Here is a 23,409-nt window from a genome sequence, read left to right on the forward strand (position 1 = left end):
GATCAAGTGCGATTTCCGCACTAACCTGGTGTTTTAACAATGCTTTTTTTTATCAGGGATGGAAAAAGACTTTAAAAACTGGATAAGTGTCTGTAATTCCCAGGAAAGTCTTGTTTTAAACCTTGCTTTGTTCTGTTCAAATACACAAGTCTACTGAAAACAGTTTTAAATTAAAGGAAATTATGAGTTATTCACTGTTGCAGGGCAATGGCTATGGTTATCTTTTTCTGTCTCAATAATAAGTCTGTAATTGTGTGAGCTTGGGATTTGAAGTAAAAAACCATGTGTGGGCTGACAGCAGTCATTTTACAGGCATTAACTGAGAAGTTAAAATCAGTGCCCTTGTTTCATTGCTCCCAAGTGCTGTTCTCACACACAGCCTGGCAATTGTGCTGGAATGAAACAGTAATTCTGCCCGTCTAGCCAATAAAAGAGAGCTCGTTTTGCTTTTCTGATTTTACAGTCCTCGTATCGTTTCACCTTGGAGAATCAGTGCCGGGAAGAAACGTATTCATTATGCAGTAGCTACTATATAGGTAAAATGTTTACAGCTAATTATACTTAAATAGTTTTAATTAATGAGGTGGCTGGGAGCAGTTTTGTATAGCTGTAATGTGAAATTTCAAGCATTATTGATTAATGTATTTTTTTCATTCGCAGCGTTTACACAGAATTCACTTGAACATGCATGGTTTTGGGGATTGCCCTTTTGTATGTACAGTAGGTGTCACTGAAAGGGCTGTACATCATCAATGCTGTGTGATGCAGTGTGTGAGAAATGAGCTGCTTTTCTGCGGTGTCATTTTCAGTACCTATCTTTGTCACCATCAGTCCCGATGTGTTGTGCTGTAGTTGTAGCAACGTCCTGTGTAAAGTAAGAAAAGGCCTCGCCACGCCCGTTACGTGTGTTGGTTTGAGAGAGTTTGATCCGAACCCATGCCTTAGAGGCGTGGAACACATTCCAGAAAATTACTTTTTGCAGTCGGTTGGTGCTGTTTCATCTTCTGTTAGAGGTGTTGAGAGCTTTGGTATTTGTGCTCAGAAAATCAGATTTATGGAAAAGCCTGTTCAACAGTATTTTCAACAGTGCTGTATGTACAGTAGTAGCCCATGGACTAAATAAACGGGGAAATGCATGTTTAAATAAATTATATTGCTTCTTATACTAATATTTCTACAGTACTGTACATAATATAAAAATAAGGAAAGGTCATTTTCAGGTCCGAACCCTAGGAGACTCTACGTGTAACCATTCAGCAAAGACCAGTAAGGATGTGGCTCTGCACTTGTGGTTGACACAGTATCGTCACTGCCTCTGGTGTGCAAAGATGAGATCTGAGTAAACTGTTCAGAACTCTAGACACATTGAAATCCAGTTGTCTTAGGTGTGGATTCATGCTATATGGACAATGGACTGAACAGATCACAGCAGATTGCTTGCAGTTTTGGAATTGCATCTAGCAGTCCATCAACGTGCATAAAACAATGAGCATGGTGTGCTCTCTTCTCCACCTATTGTGTGCTGTACCTGCCGCCTTTAATTGCCTTCAGTTAATGGACTGCAGCACGGGGCACCCATTCTTTTTAAATTGTGACCAACCATACACTTGCTAAGCGCTGTCTAGACTGTTTGTTTTATTAAACAAGCTGTTGTCAAACCAGTTTACGCCTATTTTAAGTTTTCAAAAAAGTCAGTTCATGTTACGCAACGTCTTTTCCGCTTTTTGGCTAATTTATTTTCCGTTACTCGTTTATTTCATTCATATTTTTTCAAAAGTAAAACCTCAAAACCACTCCTCCCCTTGAAAGGAGTTCTTGCATCAAATCCTGTGTTCCTCAAATAGGCCTATGCGACTGGGTGGATAAATCCAATAGCAAATTGGGAATACACATTTAGGAAAATTGAGTATTGGTATCAAATGAACAAGCTCAAATATTCCGGATCACATACAGCACATCACACAAAAGGCTTGGATTTATAGCATATCTCCTATCAGTAATGGCTAATAAGGAGAAGTAAAGAATTGGATAACTGTGACAGAATACCACAGAAGAAGCAGCTCATTTTCACACTGCAATTCAGAGAGACAGACGGCTGTTTTTGTTTAACTGCTTTTAGTGATGTGATGCAAGTGAGCCAGTTCTCCTCTGAAAGGGCGCTGTGCACGGGTGGGAGCGCGGCTGTGTATTTTGTTTGGACGCAGGTCTGGTCCCCCGCGGGCTCTCCTTGCAGGAGTTCTTGTATGTTGTTTTGATTTGAAGTCCGGGGAGCCAAATTGGAGCCGGATCCTCAGGCGGCCTCTGCTGAGATTGATGCGTGAAGAATTCCGTTGAATAAGCGCCTCCGAGGTCACAGGCAGATGGGGAGTCATCGACCTGAGGACCGGGCTATTGTGAGGGAGGTCCGCACAGGGATTGCTAATGAGGTGCTTCTTTTCGTGTAGCTGTAGGGCGACCTCGAGAAACCGGGGGTCCCCGTGGGTTTTCGAGAACCGTGCTCCCTGCTCTGCGCAGTGCTGCCATGCTTGTGGCACTTTCTCCTGCAAAAATAAATGCTCCGCAGGCTTCACGGGGGCATTTATGTTGCCTTTCTTTCATCGGGGGGGAGGGGGAGAGTCGCGGTTAGCTACGCGGCCAAGCACTTTGTTGACAAGGGTACGAGGGAGGAACTCGGAAGGGGGCTCGCGCACGGCCGACCACAGCAGCTGCTGATCCAGGCGGCTCGCAGGGAAGCGGAGGAATGCCTGCTCGGATGGCATGGCTGTCAGCTGGCTTTCAGAAGGGCTGTGAGAAGACAAAGCCTGTCACCGTGCCACATGTTTCCAGGGCTGCAGACGTGAATAAACGACTGCGCCACACACAAGCTGGAGGGAGTGCCACTCCAGCATTGCCACGTTAGCACTGGGCTCGCTTTCCTGTACTACACAGGCCAGCAGCGCACAGTTTCCAAACCCTACAGTCACCCCATTGTGACGTGCATCTTGACTTACACACGGCCTGGGCGCGCATCGCTGCAGATGATTCTAAACGCCCAGGTGGGCGGTGAACTGTTCAGCAGAGAGATTGAAATTGGGTATTGCGCCACGGAGAGCAAGGTGTGCCTTAACATTTATAGTCCTTACTCACCTGCATGTGGCAAAGCCCAGCAGAGCAAACTCGTGGGTCTCTTGTTCCTGGAATGCAATCAAGATTCTGACAGCTTGCCAAGCAGCTCTTTGAAGTCGGTAGCCTTCTACCAGAAGGCTGTAATAGTAGGTTGCAAGCTGAGCAATTAAACAGGACATGTAATTCATGGCTCATGAGAACATTCTGAGTGAGTTATTTTGACACGTCCTCAGCAAACATTTGGTATGTTTGCATATCTGGTTGATGCATAGTAAACGTGACTTCTACTATGGCTGAAATATATTGTGAATGTTTTCCTGATTTACTTTTGTGAGCCAAGATTTGTGGCTCAGAACCAAGGCGGCTTAAAATAGGCGTTGTGTTGTTGAATGTCTGGTTAGATTGCAAAGATTCACTGTAATTTAGGTCCGCTGGAAAAGTAAGGGTTTTTCCAAATTAAATGTATAAATCATTCAAAAGCTTTCTACCTGCTGCACGGTAGAAAAATAATGGCAGCATAGCAAGATTTGAGGTGCTCAAATGAGGAAGAAAACACGCTACGAATGTATTCAATACCGAGTATTCTAAAGCCTTGATTCTGTCTACGAAAACCTTTGCAAGAGTAAAACAGGTTGATCTGACCTTTTGGTGCAGAATCCAGTCATAGTAAATGGCACTGTGTAAGTGTGAAATTGCAGGTTGTAAACATCAAGCAAAACGAGAGTTTCAGAACCTCCCCTTGTCAGGTGCCCTAGCCGAAAGGCAAACTTTTGGACCACTGCAGAAGAAATACATGTGGGAGGCGTTATTTCCATCTGTGTTGGAACATCACCAATTAATTACCTAGCAAGAGCTGATCAGAAAGAAATAAGGCAGCCAACTTGAATTAATAAACATGGGATTCAGACGTTTATAGGAACGTTTTCTAGGGGAGTATGGATGGCAATATAATCTGGGAAGAAGAAGCTCTGTCTGTGTTCAGTTTATCCAAGATCATAAGATAACGTTATCTGAGGCCATGCAGCCCACCTGGCCTGTTTGTTAGTAGGCATGATCCCAGGCTCTCTTGAAGAAACCCAATGTCGTCTGTAACCACATGGGTGCTCAGCTTGTTCCATGCTCCACAACCCTATGCACATGAATACTATATCAAGGGTTTGGCATGGGTCCAAGAGTATATATATAGTCAAATCACTATGAAGATGAAGATGTGCCTCCTATTCTTCTGCTGCATTGACTGGAAATACAAAAATATACATCTTGTGGCTAAAAATGTACAGTTTTCTGAAGGAGGCCTCACTTGTGCATTGTGTAATTTTAATATGACATGCATTGATTGGAATTTGCAGTAAATACAAAGCAGAATAATTTAACAGAAGGCAAAGCAACCTCAGTAACCAGCCTGCCAGGTCAGAGGCAGATAGGCTATCTAGAGAGAGACTATTGATTTGACTAAAATCAATAAAAGAAGTAGAGACAAACTCTTTGAAGCTGTGATCTCAGTCCTTGCCACAAAAGAGCTAAAGCCGTCTTTAAAATCTGAACTGGTCCTGAGGTGCAATGGCATATGACTGTTAAGACTTCATTTTCCTGGGTAGCCCTTTTCTTATTATGAATGTGATTTTGCCACAGTAAAAATATGTAGAGATTGTAGCTCTGTCCTGGCTGAAAGAAGCACATTTCATAGCTTAGGTAAAGGTAATGAAGAGCAAACTAACATTTTTCAGGATATTCTCTATGACATCCACAGATAAGACAACAGAGAGATAGGGCTGTTGCGCTAACAGTGCCTCTCTGCTTTTTTTCTTCATTCGGAACAGGGAAGGGACACAATTATTACCTTTCCCCGGTGTGTTTGCTTTGCTTGGCTACCCCTCCAAAAGGCCTCCGTGCAGCATTTTCTAACACCTCCGCTGCTCGCTGGTGGATTTCACAGCAAACGCCCCGGTTCGGTTTCTGTGATGGTGGCCGCAGCCGTGACACAATCACATTCCCGATTCCAAAAGAGTAAAAAAAAAAGTCATTTAGCTGTCAGGACCGCGCGCGTTCGGGAATGGATTGACCTTGCTGCTGGCTGGCTTATTAATAACACTGGCATACACCTGCATTATAAATGTGCTCGTGAGGTTTTTGGTAATGGACTTTCAGAGCCCGGGGTGTTTTGAAAAGGTGCTCAGTCACAGGGCAGGATTAAATGTTGGAGGGAATTTTTTCAGTGTGGGGGGGAAGTGGGACAGAGGAGGCTGTGCAGCTTCAGTTATTCAGGGGGTTGGGTCAGTGTAGCTCTTACCTGCATTTTCTTTTAAATAAGCGTCATTTGGGGATACACTACCAGCTGGAAGAAAGTAGGATTGAAAAATTGCTGTTTAAATGGAATACACAGAGGATGGTCAAAGCCGCTGGGTAAATAGTCTTGTCAGAAAGCAGCTGTGTACTTCATTACTTAACAATTTGTATCCTTTTATCAGTGACTAATTACTAAATATTAAGCGAATGCTTTGACATCTTTACTAGTCTTTAATGTATTCATGTATCAAAATATATCTCTGTCTAAATAATGTATATTCTTTCAATATTCTAGTTTGTTTCTGTGCTCTTGGCTGCAGGAGGAGCGAGTGCTCTGTAATGATCTGTGTTTGCATGAGCGCAGTGCGAGTGGAAATACCCGCGCCGTGTTACCCAGGGCGCCACGCGGGCCCAGGAGACGGAGGCTGTGTCTGCGCGGTGCTTGTCAGCTGGACCTGCGGAGGCAGTGTGGCCGCCACTGATATCGATATTTTCCTTGTCCTTTGCAGCTCTGTTGTACAAGCCCATCGACCGCGTCACACGGAGCACGCTGGTCCTGCATGTAAGTAGAAGCGGCTCTTATTGATTGGCTCAGGCCGCTGGGGGCAGCGGGCCTGCTTGGCTCGGACGTGACTGCTTTTACAGATTCATCCCCCCGCAGCCCCCCGCACGCCAGAGCCGCCGCCGCCGCCCTTGTTTTCCACGTCTGGGCAAACGGGCTTCATTGCGTTTTCCCAGTTTCAGAATTGCCAAGAGCCCCGTATACTGTAGGTAAACACACTGCAGTGTCTCTTTTGTGAACTTTGCAAATAAGCAAATCAGTCAGGCCACACAAATGCTCTTTGCAAACGCCAGGAGAACCCCCTTATTTCGGCCCCGGTACGTAATTTCCAGCCTTCAGGGTCATACCGAGACCCTGAGGGTGGTTTACTGTCCTCGCTGTTCCCTTGCACGAGCTTTCTCTTCTACTTTAGAGCCCTGTACCCCAGTAATACCTAAATCTACAAATCGCAACTGCCTGCTGTAAGCCGAACAGTCTCTTACGAGTTTGCATAAAACAGCAGGAGTGAGGCACAACAAAAGACAGTTCTGTCCCTGGAACGGTCACTGACATGCAAAGCAAAAGCAGATACTGTAAAAATAAATATACTCCAGCTCAGAGTGGCTCTTGCTGGGGCGACACAGGCAGCGTACCGTGAGACAGGCAAGGGTTGAGTTACCCAGTAAAAGTTCATTGTCACTGGGGCCAGGGTCTGCCTGCTAGACAGTGCGCCAGTCAGATGAGAGCTATGAGCTTTGGGGGCAGGTGGCGTAAAACTAAAATTTATATTATGTTGTTATCTACAGGGTGTTGTGTTCTTTTCTTCTTAAGTGATTTAAGATTACTTGAATAGCGCCTTAATACATTAATACTTTGCTGAGCTGGTCAGAGCAGAGGAGCACAGCAGCAGAAGCCCCTCTGCTCTGCAGGGTCTGGGAGCTGATGAATGTGCGAAGATCAGGGCCACTGAGGCAAAAAGGATCAGATCAGGGAACTGATCTCCCAGCGTTCCACTGTGGGATGGGGCACACACAGGTCAAGCTGCAGGAGGAACAAAGGGGGATCTGTTTAGAATTCAGTAATCTGTTGCTTCTTCTCATTAAACTACAAAGTTTGTAGCATTCTCTCATTTCATATCTCTTCCAAACAACTCCAGGACCTCCTGAAGCACACCCCCAAAGATCACCCCGACTTCCCCCTGCTGCAGGATGCCCTGCGGATATCCCAGAATTTTCTCTCCAGCATCAACGAGGAGATCGACCCCCGGAGGACAGCGGTCACAACGCCCAAGGGAGAGGCAAGTTCATACTGTAGCTGCCTGCTTTTGAAGGAACACTGTCTTCAATACAGAAGCAAACAGACACCTCTGTCCTTACGATTGAATCTAATTAAATGTTCCGACAGAGAATTTTAATAGAGTTCAGTCTTGGTGACTACAGAGCTCTGTGGCTTTTAATGTTTCACTGAGCATCTAAGTGGTTTTGCATTCTTACCACTTACAGTTGTTTATTTGCTGTGTTTACATTCCCATTCCTAAGGGCTTAATTCATGGTGAAATTAAGTTTAAAAGATTTTAAGACTTAAGGATTAAGTGCAAAGCTTAGCTAATCCTTATGTATTAAAATACAGAAATTATTTTTATTTCTTCTTGGTTTGCGTTACCAATTGTGCTGTGGTGACAGTGTAGTGTGACTAGAGTTGAAATTTTGAATATAAAACCTTTCAACTAGTTCTTATGGTATACGTTAGATTTTTCTTAAGGTATACTCTTATGTAGCTCTTGGAGCTCTAGAGATGTGACTCTTATGCACAGGAGAGGGAAAGTGGGCTAGATTAGGGGTTTGTTAAGGTTTATTCCATGCTGAAACGAGAATAAAAGAAACGCAATATTTTTGCTGTGGAGCATTCTTCAGGTGTGGGGTTTGACTTCCCTGTAACCCTGATAAAAACTTAATTTCTTTCAGATGGCAAAACAGAATAAACTATTTTAAGTGTTTCTTTTTTTTGTCACTTCTCCTGTCCTGGGGTGTGAAATAGACTCAGTCTGGTGCTGTTTTTGGTTTCTGTGTTGCCCTTTAAGGTTTTTTAAATCATCAGCTCCTTGCCCGTGAAAATTAATTTTAGTATCACAATATGCTATTTTGCATTAATTTGCTTTTCCTTACCAGTTGGGCTCAGTACCCTAATCTGATCTGGAGCAGTCTCTTAATGATGCAGTGACAACATGGGTGGCAGCTTTCTCCCTGTGTTGTAATTTCAAGTCGGAAGACATCACTCATAAAGCCTGTTGGAGAGCAAAAGGCAAGAATTTAACCTCTACTGTATACGTAGAGTGTTTATACTGTAGGTTAAAAAAACCATGTCGAATTTTTTCTGTGGACTTCAGAAGCTATCCTTTAAAGATTCTGGGATCATCTTCAATCTGCAGTGACCTGCCTCTCCATCCTGGAAGGGTGGTTTTGAGTATGTAATTAAGAACTGACTGCATGTCCCTGTTTACAGTCTTTATTAGTATTTACTGTATTCACAGAATGAAACTGAGCCCAGCACAGAGCGTAGATGTGCTACAGTAGGTGTCTTTTGTTCTCGAAGCTCTGCAGGTCATTCGGAAGCTCGGAAACAGTGGTTCACTCTCTCCGCTCCGTGCTCCGTGCTCGGCTCTGGGAGCGGAGCAAGGGCTCTCGACGCCGGCGGTGGGTCTCCGCAGCTGGGGGACGGGGGGGCCGCGCGGCGCGGCGCGTGGCGAGAGGAGCAGACGGCCAGCTCCCCGCAGGGCTGTCGGGGGCGGCCTGGTGACTGTGGCCTTCCCTTGCAGGCGCGCCAGCTGGTGAAAGATGGCTTCCTGGTGGAGGTGTCCGAGGGGACCAGGAAGCTCCGTCACGTCTTCCTCTTCACAGACCTCCTCCTCTGCGCCAAGACGAAGAAGATGGCGGTGGGGTACGTTCCTCCGGCTCAGGGCACGCGTTTTCTGTTTTGGGACTGTTGAACAACATTAGGGCTTTTAACTTTCCCCCCCGATCTTTTGATGGGACATGTTTGTGAGCCTGCTGCCCTTTGTCTAGATGAGAGACACTTCACTTCCACTCCCAAGTAACTGTAAAGTTGGAAAAGGGAAATAAAGGGAAGGCTGAGGAAACAAGAGTATGTCAGAGATCATGTGAACCATCTATTGATTATGTAGGCTTGCAGTATTTTAATGGTCGTGCAGATTTTAACAACACTGTTACAGTTATAACTGAGCGGCTCATCAGCACTTTACAAGTAAACAAAGAAAAGTAGGGTAAGGAAAGTAGCTGTTTTATAAACCTTTACATATTTTAAAATGACTCTGATAAAAAGGGGGAGCTAAACGCTTTTAGACAAGAATAAAGTTCAACGATCTCTGTGCTGGTAGTTCTACAGTCTGGGTACATACTTTAAATACCAGCGGCCATATCGCCCTGCAACTCACAACTGGCAAATCACTGAAGCTCAGCAGGTGTGAGCCTGGCCAGTACCTGGATGGGAGTCCTGGGAAAAACTAAGGTTGCTGCTGGAAGAGGTGTTAGTGGGGCCAGCAGGGGGCACTCACCCTGCAGTCCATGTGGGTCCTAATGCCCCAGTATAGTGATGATGAGGATACTATACTGTGAAAAACAAAAAGGCGCTGTCCTTGGGTTGAGACGTAAAACTTAGGTCCTGACTCTCTGTGGTCATTAAAAATCCCAGGGCATTTCTCGAAAAGAGTAGGGGTGTAACCTCACCGTTCTGGCCTAATTTCCTATTGGTCCTTACCAATCATGGCCTCCTAACAATCCCCATCTATGAATTGGCTTCATCACTCTGCTCTCCTCCCCACTAATAGCTGGTGTGTGGTGAGTGTTCTGGTGCACTATGGCTGCCGTCGCATCATCCAGGTGGATGCTGCACACTGGTGGTGGTGGAGGGGATCCCCATTACCTGTAAAGTGCTTTGAGTGGAGTGTCCAGAAAAGTGCTGTATAAGTGTAAGAAATTATTATTAAATACAAAATTCCCTTTTATCCAGAAGGCAAAATCTGGTGACAGAACTGCATCAAGAGTAGATTATGTAAAGGTATATTTGGTGTAAGGAAAACAGAAACATTACTTTGCAAATCTTTGCATTCCCTGGAGAAGCAATTACATTATGAGAACATGGTTTCAGCAGCTTTTGAAGTAGCTAGGCAGGTATTCAAAATCCTTTGTATAAAATAGTGCAGTTTCCACTCTTGTCCTCTCTTTCTGATAATACTGACGTTCTCTGGGACTTGCAAGATTTTTTTGTTATGTCTTGATGATCGGTTTGTTTCTTCCTTCTTATCATTCGGTCTTACTCTGAGACAGTGGTCCCCATTCCTCTATGTACTGTAAACATTAGAAACCTACACACCACAGCTGACAGTAGACACCAGTCCAGCAAAACGCTACTTTATTTACTACCTTGCTCTCCAGTTCATTCTTGTACTGTGGACATCACTGCACACAGGGCACAGGTGTATATAAAAAAAACCTCCAGACTTTTGCGTAAAGTAAAGATTCCCTGTTATGTGATGCTTCAGTATCTGGCTCAGTCGAGCTCTCTGACCAAAAAACTTTAAACACCCTGAGCTGTGATTAACAAGATCATAAAGAGGTGGTAACGATTTGGTGTCACTGAGGTGAAATAAAGTAAATGAAGTGTGAAATGATCAACGAGAGTTGCAGGGAAACTAATAAGACTCCCTTTGCATTGGGGCTTTATGGATCCCAAGAACAGCATGCCAGAGTGTCTCATTTAAATTGTACTGTTGAATCAGAAAAGCTGTGTATTTCATATGATGCACTGGACTATATAAATGCCCGCAGATCTGAAATCTGTCGACCCTCAGTGAAGTATCCCCCTTGGTTTTGTTTTAGCATCAAGTGTAACAAGAAAATACAAAAAAGATCATGTAAAAAAAGTAGCAGTGAAGAAATTGTATGTTGTACTGTATAGTGTAATTGTACAGTATGTTATCCTGATTTGCTTCTTTCTAGGAATTCTGTGCTTTGGAACAACAATTCCGATTGTGTTCTGTGCAACGCTCCCGTCTCCAGGATTTTGACTGAATGTGTCTTAGTCAGAATTCCCCCTCAAAGATACAAATGTGGGGAAGGATTATCACGGGACTGAAATGTCTGAGGGTCTTCAGAGTTTGTGATCAGAATACTGTGCCGAGGAGTTAACACGTGCCATGAAATTATTTTGCTAGGCCTGTGTTATTAATAGAACAGCTGTTCCAGTAAACAGGCTTTGTGGTAAGCTGCAATTGTACCAGCTAATTAGAAGAATCGCAGGTGAAAGAGAAGTGATATTCACAGCGACGGCATCTGACTATGTGCCGGCAGCAATCTGGGGGTGATCTGACTGTGAAGGCTTTTAAAAAAACGAGAAGGGGAGGCAGCTCATTACTGTGGTGCGAAAGGAAGACGATGCCTCTAGGCAGCGCGAGTTAAAAGAAAGTCTGTCAGCGGGGAACATATTAAAGAATCAGCTCAGCCAAGCTCTCCCTCTTTCCCGAAAGAGTGGAATCAGAGTGATTAAAAAGTAACCCAATGCTGCCTGACGGCCTGTTTATAGCTGCGCGCTAATTTGTTTCTAATGGACAGCTGGGATTCTTGAGGAATTCCAGCACTCCACGGTACCGTGATACATCTTTGCCGTCAGTTTTGCTCGACTCCAGCCTGTTTTTGTCACAGTGAACTACGTGATTAAAAGATACCAAGGTCTGGAATGCATTTGCTCCCCTTAGAGAGTTCCTTTATAAGTATTGTGCTTTGAGATTGAGGATTATTGCACTTCACCAAATAAGACGCAAGCATAAAACACACACGTTATCTGTGTTTAGCCAGTGCAGATATTCTGTTTGCCTCCTGTATTCTAAATACCCTGTTCTAATACAAGAGTATTACACTTTCTCCCAGATGGGAGGCGGAAGAATTATTTCTTTAAGGCAGCCACGTGTGAAATATTTTGGAAGAAATAAGGGGATTCTAAACCCTTCTAAGAGTAAATGATTTCTACAGCATGAATTCACTGCCGTAAAATCAATATCGGGATTATTAATGGAGGGATTATTAATGGAGCCCTGTCTTTTAGCAACAGGACAGAATGTTTTTATTTCACTGCAGCCAAGAGCAATCTTAGGGTTTTTGTGGGGACAGAAGATGGTGATAAAGAGAGGCTGTTGCGTCTTTTAGCTTTTCAATGCCAATAAAATGAGAGGCTTTCACAAACAATATATGCCTACTGTCTTGTAAAAGGCCATAAAATATTCCCGTTTTTATTCATAATGGGTCTTCCTCCGACTGGCTTGGCTGTGTCAGAAAGCCGATACATACTGTAATGGGGGATGCTCACTAATCCCCTCTGAGTTGCAAGGCTAACAGGACAGGATCTATAATATCTACAAATTTGAATCTTAATTTTATTTTTCAAAATGAGAAAGTGCTAGATATATTTTCCACCTCGGCCCTAATTATGACAGGGAATTAAAATGGTCGGGGAAATCTTTATCAAAGCCAATGAGAAAGAGTGGGGGGGGGGAACCACTGTGAAGCTCTCATTACAATTGTGTTGTTTGTGAGGCTTTTGATTGTGCAAAGAACGGGACAGCCTCGTTAGGGACACTGAAAGACACAGTGGGAACGAGCTCATGCTCCTCATATTATGACTCAGAGACGTACTTGCAAATGTGAGGTCATTTTCCTGTAATGCAGAGTTGTGAAGGGATATACAGTAGCTATCCCTTCTCCCTAGATCCCTAGCTATCCATCTATCCAATCATCCAATAAAGCCGGAGCCTGTCCTGGCGAGGTAGGACACAGCCTAGATTGGACACCTGTGGGAGTCCATAGCTGGGCAGACACAGACACGTCCTGTACGCACTCACGCCAGGGCCAGTTTCCCCAGAAGCCATTTCACCTACCAGTACGTCTTTGGACAATGGCAGGAACCTGGAGCTCCTAGAGGAAACTGAACCAAACCTGGGGAAAACATTCAAACTCCACACAGATAGCAGCCCACTGCCACTGCAGACCACTGCCCCACAGTGCCGCCCTCAGGATATAGCTACTGCATTCACTTGGTTATTTCATAGTAATGATCGTATTGAACAAAGTGTAATCTGAAGTAGCTACAACATTTTACATACAGTACATATATTTATTATATATAAAATTTGTATTTTTGTCTTACCTATTAAACACAGTTTTTCTCTGCATCTACACCCTTGATCAAAAGTAGCTATGCTGCACAAAATTGAGGATGGAGGACTCGTGAATAGTGCAGAATAGTGACTTGCATCCAATAAGTGCTTTTATTTTATGACACAGGTCTTTTAGTGTGACACTGCAGTGTTAGGGAAGAGATCAGCACATGTGTAGTTTGAGAAGAAGTCATCTCTCCTGAATCAGGAAGCTATAATGAGAGAACTGATTTTTGACATTAGCCGTGTGGCATAGCGTGTTTAATGCCTACAGTTATAGATTGGCCTGATACATTCAGAACCGCAGTTTGGAGTAGCTTCTGTTTTTGTTTGACTTTTGTATTGTAGCAGATTTTTCCCTTTAGGTCAACCCAGACGAGCTCTTCAGGGCCTACCCTGAAACACAAAGAAAAGGGCACAAGGGGAAACTAAGGAGAGATGCTTTTAAAAACAGGACTTACCTGAACAGGAAGGCATTGTTTTGACACAAAAGGTTGTGGGAGTGTGGAACAATCAACCCAGCTGTGTTGTTAAAGCTGATACCTTGGCTTCTTTCAGCAAACCGCTGGATGAGATCTTCCCCACCAATTAGCTACTAGCAACTGAATGAGCTAAATGTTCTCTTCTTGTTTCTAACCCTTTTTATGTTCTTAAAAGTTCATGCCCTTCTAAGAGAATGGCAGGAAGCACAGTTGTAAAATATCAGGGGCTTCAGTACTCTTCTGTGTTGACATGGGGCATTAAGTCACTTAATCACTGGCGGCTCGTTTTTCTACAACAGGGAAAGCACCTGTTTAGAGAGCCCCATGGGTGCAATTTAAGAACCAAGAAACACCTGGCTTCAGTGTTCAGCATTTTCAACAAATTTTTGTTTTCCAAATGCAAAGCCCAATGAGTGCACTTGCCAATTTGGCCTGTTCTTTTTCCCTGTTACTCCTTACCATGCAGTATACTGAGATCCTCCACAAGAGGCACGTGTTTTCAGTTTTCTTGGCATCTACTTTATCAGCTGTACTGGCATCTTATCTGTGTGTGTGAAAGCAAGACACGTACGTTTTCAGTGTCAAAGCCTCTGGCTGTCAGGCTTGCATTTTGCTGACGGTTTTAGAAAATTGAGTAGGATGGGTGATGAATATTTTCTGTGCCTTGGAAAGGTATTTTTGGTACTGTACATGAGGTAGTGACAGTCCCTATGAATAATCTGCAAAGCTATTTCCTGTTGCATAAACCTCTGTGGTGTGGCTCAGTATGCCAACATGTTCCCCTACAGTATATGCACATCTGCTTCATTCTCCATGGAAATCCAGATATCTTATTAAAATGTTCCCAAACCAGAATTGAAGTAGTTAGAATTGCATGTCTCATTTAGCTATAATACATTTTCTTCTAAGCCTAATACATTTTAATAGGGAAAACAAAGTAGAAAACATTATTGGAGTGAAGCAGCAGTTTTGTACTGTAAGAGACCCTTGTACTGATCTGCTCAAGGTTAATGTGACATGTCTTGTAATGGGTAGGGTTTATGTCCCATGCAGTGAAAGAGTCCTGGGAGAGAGCTGGGAGTCTCTGCTTGGGTGAATTCAACGCTTGGCTGCAGAACTAGCTGCTGGAGTTGGTAGCGATCAGGCCATTTGGGAAGAAGCTACGGGGAAAAAAAACTCTAGGTCTCACAGTAAATCTTACGTTATTTAATGATTTGGCAGTGTTAAAAGGGAAGTGGGCACTGTCAGTCGAGACGTTACGAAAGAAATCCACTCTCTGTTCTATAGGGGCCAGCCCACGCACTGTTTCCAGGCGGCTCACTGCGCCATTTCTTTCACTTCCAGAAAACACCAGCAGTATGACTGCAAGTGGTACATTCCTTTGGCCGACCTCGCCTTCCAGACGCTGGACGACACCGACGTCTGCCCGCATGTCCACACTATGTCGGAGGAGGAGATCGAGGAGATGAAGATGAAGATCTCGGTCATCAAGAGCGACATACAGAAAGAGAAGGTATGGTGCAGAAAAGGGCCCAGGTCCACCTACTGTAGGTTCCACGTACAGCATGGTCCTCCCAGAACATGGAATTTCATCCGCCTGCCTGTTGCATTACCCACCTCGGCCCTCTAGTGTTTGGGGTGGCCGGCACTTGAACCCGCCACTCTCCAGATCGGCCCTGGTGTGGCGGGACCCTGGTCAGACCGGCTTGGCTCAGGTTGTCCTGCCCTTTGCTTCAGGAAGCCGCTGACCTTTTGAGCTTGTGTGAAAGCTGGCGTACCAGGACCTGTCCCAGAAACGTCCCGTACACACGACTTACCTAAAGCACTTCAGATAACTGCCCCGCTTCGTAAACCTGGCTTGTTCTGATTTATCATTTCTCTCAGCCCATATTCCGCATGTCCTTGTTGTTATTGTAGCCATTGTTATTTCTGGGCTCCAGTTTTGGGACTTTTCCTGTTATGGTGATTGTGTTGGAATTGGAACGTTTGTCTTTTCCACTTCGGGGTGACACACGCATGGAAAACGGGAAGTGTCTGCATTGATTAATGCCAGCGCAGTCTAAATAAAAACACAGTTTCTGATAATGATCTTTTTACGGAGATGCAGTTAGAAACAACAGCACAGCCAGCAACGTCCATTTCTTAAAGCAGGAAGAACATTGAGTCCTGAATTCTGTAGAAGAACTGAATATTTCACACGTTTAGGTTTTCTCTGACTGTCTTTTTAACTGGACAGAAACCAATTATTTTTCTCTTTTGCTATGGGGCATTGTGCAAAAAGAACTGTTTTAGATTTCCTACCTGTGGTTCAATTGATTTTGTACCAATTTAATACAAATTTGCTATCTTGAAAGGGTTCACTAGACTAGGCAGGCCTGGCTGTCCAACCACGTTATTTCTGATTCAGTGAGATTTCTACAAGCCTTTGGAAGTAGCTGTACTGATTGAGAGCAAAATACCTTTGAAACTCATCCTGAAGTTAATTTCTGACTCGGCAATTTCCCAAATAAATCCACAGCTTCTAGCTGGTGTATCAGAGGAATTTGTTTTGTGCTGTATGGAGGAAAGATTAATTCTAGACGAAAGCCCTTACAGTGAGCTTAAGCTGTAGAACTCCACATTCAGAGCTTCATAGAAAATCTGCAGCCTGAAATGATGTCTCTAGTTTGCAGTTCCCAAGTGAGGTTCAAAAGAGAAGTGGAGGAAGGGTGAAAGAATTTTGCTGAGGATCTGCACTAACATGACAGATTGAACTAACTAGAAAATGACATAAAATGTGATATTAAAGTCTAAAGTGTAAACAATCTTGTACAAGTCTTTGCATTTTAATAACATTTTTTTCTCCATTGCACATAGCCTGTGAAAACATCAGAAATAACCTCTCCATTTTAGTTTCACAAAGTGGTAATTAAAGTGGCATTTATACAGTAGTTCTTTATTTCAATTTTGGCACTAATGGATTTTTGGGAGAAAAGAGCACATTCTGCTTCATTGAAATGGCAGGAAACGTTTTCCTGTTGGGGTTTTCATCTCCTGTGCGTGTAGAACAGATTCAGAGTGCTCATGTGGGACTCCATGCTGGTTCAGGGCAATCATGTGAAACACTGTGAGCCCCAGCACTGTGAACAGCTGGATGTGGAGCTGGTTGGAGGTGATGAGGAGATGATTCATTCGAGTATGTTTCTGAGGATCTGAGAAAAGCTGGAGTGTGGATTGGATGCCATATGTTAGCTTTATCATGTAAATGTGTTGTCTCATTGTGTCAACTATTAAAAGCCATTAAAGCTAACAGATGGTTATGATATCCTAGAGCTTCAGGGTTTTTTCCTTTGTGCTTTTTATGTTTCTCCTGAATCTATGCTGTCCTGAATGTCGCCCACAAGTTCACACGCTGAGATTTCAGGATCCCATGTTCGAAAGTTTGAGATATTCATTTCAGCATGTTTTTTGTAGGATGTTGTCGTCATCTGTTTTTTTTTATGATGTGAAATCATACCAGAATGTGTGATACATATACTTTAATTAAAAAAAAAATAAAATAAATGTACTCTCTCATCGAGACTTAATGTGAACGTGATGCATCATCTTTTACTAATTCTTACTAAAATCAAACATCTGTCACTGCTTTGGTCAGATTTACTGATGGATATGTAGCAATCATGACATAATTAGCATTTTAGAATAACCATTTGATCCATTCAGAGTGAGTTCATGTCCAAACCCAGATTAATCCCAAATTAATGGGAGTGAGTGTAAACAGCACCTTTCAGCTGATCTGCATTTAATTATATTGAGTATATAGAGTGGAAAATGTATTGCATTTGATTAAGTTATTATTATCCCCTTATTTAAAGAATAACCTGAGAAAAATATAGATTCTGTCTGCTGTCAAGGTTTCAGTGTTTACATGGCATTTCTAAATGTTGTAGATACCATATTTCTGTGTTAAATCAGGTTGCCCATCTTTTTAACAAGGGGTCAGTGCTATGTCAGGACTCTAGCGCTGAACAGAACACTCCTGCTGTGTGCTGACAAAACCTGGAGTCTTATCTCTCTTAAAACTAAGTGAAGTGGGAACACCCACTCATCAGAGCTCAGGGGGGCAGCGGTCCATTTGACAGCACTGGTCTGGGCCCAAACAGCTGTGTAGGAATTGAAGAGGTCGGATATAATGCTATCAAGGAAATTGAAGATCATGCACATTTTAAATGAGAGTCATTTTTCCTTGCCCTTGCGGAGTGGTCAATTAAGGGCTGTTTAGACCGGAGTTCTGTTTTTAGCTTGAGCGCAGTGCCTTGTGTTTGTGGCTGGGAGAGCTTGTCTTGATCAGCCCTCGGGGTTAATTGCAGCGCTGCGTGGTCTTGCCTTTCCAGAAAGCCCTGAAGGGCCAGACCAGAGCGCTGGACCGCTTGAGGAAGAAGATGAACGAGCAGGAGTCCTGGCTGCTGTTGCACTCGCCCACCATCCCCTTCCGGATCCACAACAAGCACGGAAAGGTACCGGGGCACAGAAGGTTTACCCATCCATACCCTCTTTGTGGTCATGGCCCCACAACAGAGTTTCTGGGGTGCGGTAGCATTCCTTGTCACACTATCCAGCAGTGCATGAGTGTAGGAAGATAACCTGACACTGACCATTTTTTATTGTCCCTCCATCCGTTTTCTGACCCCCTTCTTCCAGTTCAGGGTCTGAGGGAGGCAGGGCCTGTCCCAGCAAGCAAAGGGCACAAGGCAGGGGACAGTGTGGACGGGACACCAGTCCATCACAGGACACACACAGGACACACACAGGACACACACAGGACACACACCAGGGCCAGTCCATCACAGGACACACACACACTCACACACACTCACACACACTCACACACACTCACACACACTCACACACACTCACACACACTCACACACACTCACACACACTCACACACACTCACACACACTCACACCAGGGCCACTTTTGCCAGAAACCAATTAACCCACCAGTATGGCTTTGGACTGTGCGAGAAAACCTATGGAAAAATGGGAATAACATTCAAATTTGACAGCACATTAACAAATTCACCTCTGTAAAATTCCTATTAATATTTGAAGATGAATTTTTAAATTTAGGGTTAAGTTTGAAGTTATTTTATTTGTCCTGTGTGCCATCTGCTACTTGGGCCCAAAAAGGGGGTACTGACGATGGATAATTTAGGGTTTATCTGGGATTTAGATAGCTGGTTTTGTCATGTACAGTAGGTTGGAGTGATCGTACGCACACTGCGTTTCATCAGACCTGACGTTTCATCATTCTGCTGTCACCCTCTCCAGGATCCCATAACACTTCTGACAGGTTCAGCTGGCCCTACCTAGAACAATACGTTTGTTGCACAAATTAACACAATAGATCATTAATTAGTTATCTGCTTAAGAGTTTTTAGTTATGTGGATTATAAAAGAGACTTCTCCTTTTTCAGAGCTACTTATTCCTGCTTTCCTCCGATTATGAGAGGTCAGAATGGAGGGAAGCCATTCAAAAGCTCCAAAAGAAAGGTAATTAAAAATACATGATCAAGTGCTAATATGTATTTGCTGTTTTCAGAAGAAAAATTAAGTTATGAGATAAATTAATGTGGGTTTATTCCTGTTAACAGATCTTCAGGCTTGTTTGCTGAGCTCTGTGGAGCTACAAGTCCTCACAGGATCCTGTTTCAAACTTAGAACAGTTCACAACATCCCAGTGACCAGCAATAAAGATGGTGAGTTCTTTGCTCTGGATTACTGGTAACTGTTTATACATCCTCCTTATGAAATAACAGCCTGCCAAATGCCACAAGCTGCCACAAGGGGGAGCTAGAGTCAAAGAGTTGCTGTTCGGGCCCCCGAACAGACATGTGTGATGCAGTGGGAGTTTGCAATGTCGTTTAAAAAGTGAGAGAAGTTCTCTTTACTTCGCAGCTGCTGCTGTAGGCCGCCAGTGTGGTGGAGCGATGAGGACTGCCGTTGTCCCGTTAAGTAAGGTGCATCGGATTGCTGCAGGAGAGTGCCCAGCTGTATGAATGGGCACAAGTGTAAGATGCACTGAAAAGAAGTGTCAGCCTAGTAAAGTATTTCATGATAGTGAAATGAACTGATGCAGTCGGGGTTTTGGTTACCTAATGGAAATAAAAGCACCATTCTGAATCGTAAAATCGCTGTTGTCTTAAAGATATTTATATAGATATAAAGGTAAAGTAGGCACAAAATAGAGAAAGCCAAAAACATAAACCTCTGGGATGTTCTAGGCTCAGTGGATGCCTCCCCTCCACACATAACATCATTGCAGAGTTACGTGATGTGAAATTGAAGACGCTGACACCTTACTTTTCACAGCTCCTGTTCCTTCTTCTGTTCTGATTATGAGAGGTCAGAGCACAGCGGGGTCAGAGCTCCTTGTGACCCTCTTTTTCTCCCCTGTGATCTGGGGTGATTAGGACAGGCGGGCGGATCGTTTTAGTAAAGTACTATTGATCTAGCTATCGGGTAAGCCGATTTATATAACCCTGGTAAATGAATGGTTGAAGTCTGAAAAGACTTCTATTTCTAGTAAGTAAAAATATTAGTACTCAGTTTATGTTTTGTACAAGTTTTTGTCTAATATTTCTTGAGTATTAAAGGGAGTTTTATTGCACTTTTGTTTCCCGTTTTTGTTCTCATATTTAGCATCAGTAATTTGATTTTTATGCCTTGAAACGTTTTGAAGCCAATAAGGCAGCTCAAAATCTTCCTTTAAAAGAAACAACTGTGCTAGAGAGAAATTATGGCCAACAACCCATTGTTCAGCTAAAAATTTGAACTTTAATCATTTTAGCATTGCAATTTAATTTCTCACTTCAAAGAAGTTTAATCTTTGCAAGCATCAAAACTACATCTGTCTCTGCAAAGTGCCCCAATTGCACAGTCACATACTGGCTGCAATGAAAATCTCATTTTGCATTTCTGTTTCATGGAACGTACCACTTTCAACATTTGTCTTAACTGACAGAAATACTGTATGTACAAATCTTTAAACCACAGGGAGTAACATGCCAAACTCTTAGGCTGTTTTTACTGCACAATTTTAAAGAAATAAATTATTTAACAAGTCACAGGTTAAGGTCCCGTACTAAAATCAGAGCACATTCCTTTTCATGCATTTGCTTTCAATAGCGTGAGTGTATTCTCTTCCTTGGACCTAGAGTGTATAGGGTGTCTCCTAGTGGTAGTTTCAAGCATGGAATCATTTCAGCTTTTGATGTTTTTTTCAGTCATCACAACTGAGGCCGTTTGTGTTCACAGTTAAACAAAGCTGCTTTCACTTACCTGATATGGCCATATTCAGACATGGGGGTGCTCCGTTAACGGCTTTGCATTTTTCTACTCTTGCAAGACTTGTTGAACATGTGGTTTTGAGAACAGAACTACTGTCATTAAAGTCTTCAGCATATTTTTCGCCATGGTGCCTCAAACGCATATTTCGAACACCCCCTTCCCCCAGAATATAAGATCAGGAAAGAAATACAAACCAGCTGTTGAAGGAATGCCACCCTCCATTGGTAGGTACAGTTCCCATATATTTCATTCGGATTTAAATCCTCTTGACAGGACAGTTTCTTCTGAGGCTCCATTTGGACAGGCAGATAATAAACATTGTGGTAGAGTCGCTGGGATTAAAAGCAATGAGGTGGGGTCACATTTGCTAGGAAAAAACTATCCTGAGACTGAAAAACATGAATCAGACCACAAAGAAATGTCCGCTGTTTTCAAAATAGATAATAGAGTAGTTCATGCTCCATACTGTATGTAATGTTTAAAGGGGGTTGCGCTTTGGGCATTGTATTGAAATATAGTGTTTGGATTTAATACAGTAAATCCCTATGAAATCTATGTTGAGACGTTTTCTCATAAATCCTCTGGGAGGGCAAAATAGATATTGTTCCTTACTCTTGGGAATGTCTTTAATTCCCTGAGGTCGCGTAAAATGTTGAGGTGTTTCGGCATGGCTCTGTGGATACCAGTTTAAGGCTAAGTGCACATATAAAAACATAGAGCACATCTCCAGTCTGAGGTGGTGTCATTGGAGTACAGTTATTAAGAGAATATGCTGTAACAGGTTGCAAGCACAGTGGGGAAAAAAAACAACAACTTACATCCACCTTATCCCTGGTGCTATCTCTCGTACAGCTGCTATTTCACGTTCATCTCTGTCCATATCCCATCCTCAGTCGTCATACTCTGTGAGATGTTTTATTTTAGAAGCGGATGTTTGCATCAAAGGTCACTGAACTCGTACTGTTGATTTTAGATGTTTCGAAATCAGACACCTGGCAGACATTACTGCACTATTATAGCATCGCTTTGCTAATGTTTTCAACAATAAGTACTGCTCCGTGTCCTCTGTATAGTGTCATTCATCCCTGAGGACGACTGTTTATGAGAGATCTAAGGGGGATAGTTGGGCTGACTCTTCGGTTATTTCAGCTAAAGTTCAACAAACTGAATGTAGGTCATGAAAATGTTTCACTTGTTTTTTTTTCCCAACAAGACACGGAATAGATATCAGAACTATGTCGTTGTGGTAGAAACACTCAAATCAAGCAAAATTAATCCTGACTCAGCCCTGTAATGTAACTTTGTATATAAAAAAATATCACAGTGGCCAAACGCCTCGTCTGTGCTGTAAAGTCTGTTTTGATCCTGTTATTGTCCTTGATAATTCTCTGGATCAAAGTTTCAGGTTTCGATTCCAGGGCGTAGGCTTTTGGGAGCCGAGGTAAATGAAAACAAGTTGGACACTTTTCACAGTGGTCTGAAATTCAGGTGGAAACCGCTATTGATCAATAATTGGGTTCTTGAAGCTGGATTGGCAGCGCGTGGAAAAGCAGCTCTTTAAAAAGAGTAGCTGCTCTGGAGATTGAAGACTTGCAAAGGCATATTTGAGGCGACTCCCCACCCTTTCCAAACACAGGGCTTTGAACTGTATAACTGAGTAACCTAAAATAGTTGTTTACAATTTGTATAGCCAGCTCTGGAGAAACTCTTGGCAAAGGCTTCATAGCTAAATCCAGGGACAAAAATGCCCTGGATTAAAAATGTAGTTTGGAAGTGGTTTTCTAGACTGATTACACAGCTGCTCCCTGGTTCCTGGGGGGTGAGGGGTCAATGAAGACTGACAACAGGAAAATGGGCCTCATGCCTAATTAGTCTCCTGATGAGTAAATAAGTATAAATTGCAGGAGCTTCGTTAGGGGGGGGGCCCTCAGTGGAGCAGGTATCATCTGCCCCATTTTCGGTTGTTTGTCAGTGTGATGGATTCACGGTGGCTTGTTTTGGACACTTTGAGAGCCCCTGTGCGCGCTGACCTCACGGCTCAAACCAGCAGCAGGCCCTGTTTAGGAATGGATGGGGTGGGGGTGGGGGGGGCGAAGTTTAAAAATGATACCGAGGAACAACAAAGGAAACAAAATCGAAGATTCATTCCACAGACACATTTTAAACCGAGGCATTTCTGCCATTAGGCCCCCAGTTATAGGAACTTGGCCTGATCCAAGTTTCAGAGAAAGACGCCCCTCTTTAACACATCTTTGCAGGTGTGGTGCATCTCTGTCCGCACAACGAGGAACCGGAAATGCGAAGCTAACCTGTTCTTACCTGGAAGGTGCCCCTCACCTGTACTCCTGCAGCTCTGCCCCCAGGTCCAGATCCTTCTCGCTCTCCTGTGGCCACACAAAACTCCAGAGGAAATTCACCGCACACTCACGCACGGCCAGC

General features: G+C 43.4%; 1 protein-coding gene across 4 annotated transcripts in view; it reads left to right on the forward strand.

Annotated features, from left to right (window-relative positions):
- abr (ABR activator of RhoGEF and GTPase) overlaps positions 1-23,409 on the forward strand; it is a 156,416-nt gene that overhangs the window by 79,563 nt on the left and 53,444 nt on the right. For all 4 annotated transcript variants that reach the window (XM_088616396.1, XM_088616395.1, XM_088616397.1 and 1 more), the window contains exons 7-13: positions 5,901-5,953; positions 7,089-7,229; positions 8,748-8,869; positions 14,984-15,152; positions 18,013-18,135; positions 19,098-19,173; positions 19,275-19,379. In XM_088616396.1, coding sequence (XP_088472522.1) covers positions 5,901-5,953; positions 7,089-7,229; positions 8,748-8,869; positions 14,984-15,152; positions 18,013-18,135; positions 19,098-19,173; positions 19,275-19,379 — 789 coding nt within the window. The remainder of the gene's footprint in view (positions 1-5,900; positions 5,954-7,088; positions 7,230-8,747; positions 8,870-14,983; positions 15,153-18,012; positions 18,136-19,097; positions 19,174-19,274; positions 19,380-23,409) is intronic.

Source organism: Lepisosteus platostomus, chromosome 22, assembly GCF_059453375.1.
Source record: "Lepisosteus platostomus isolate fLepPlt1 chromosome 22, fLepPlt1.hap1, whole genome shotgun sequence".
NCBI classification, from domain to species: Eukaryota; Metazoa; Chordata; class Actinopteri; order Semionotiformes; family Lepisosteidae; genus Lepisosteus; species Lepisosteus platostomus.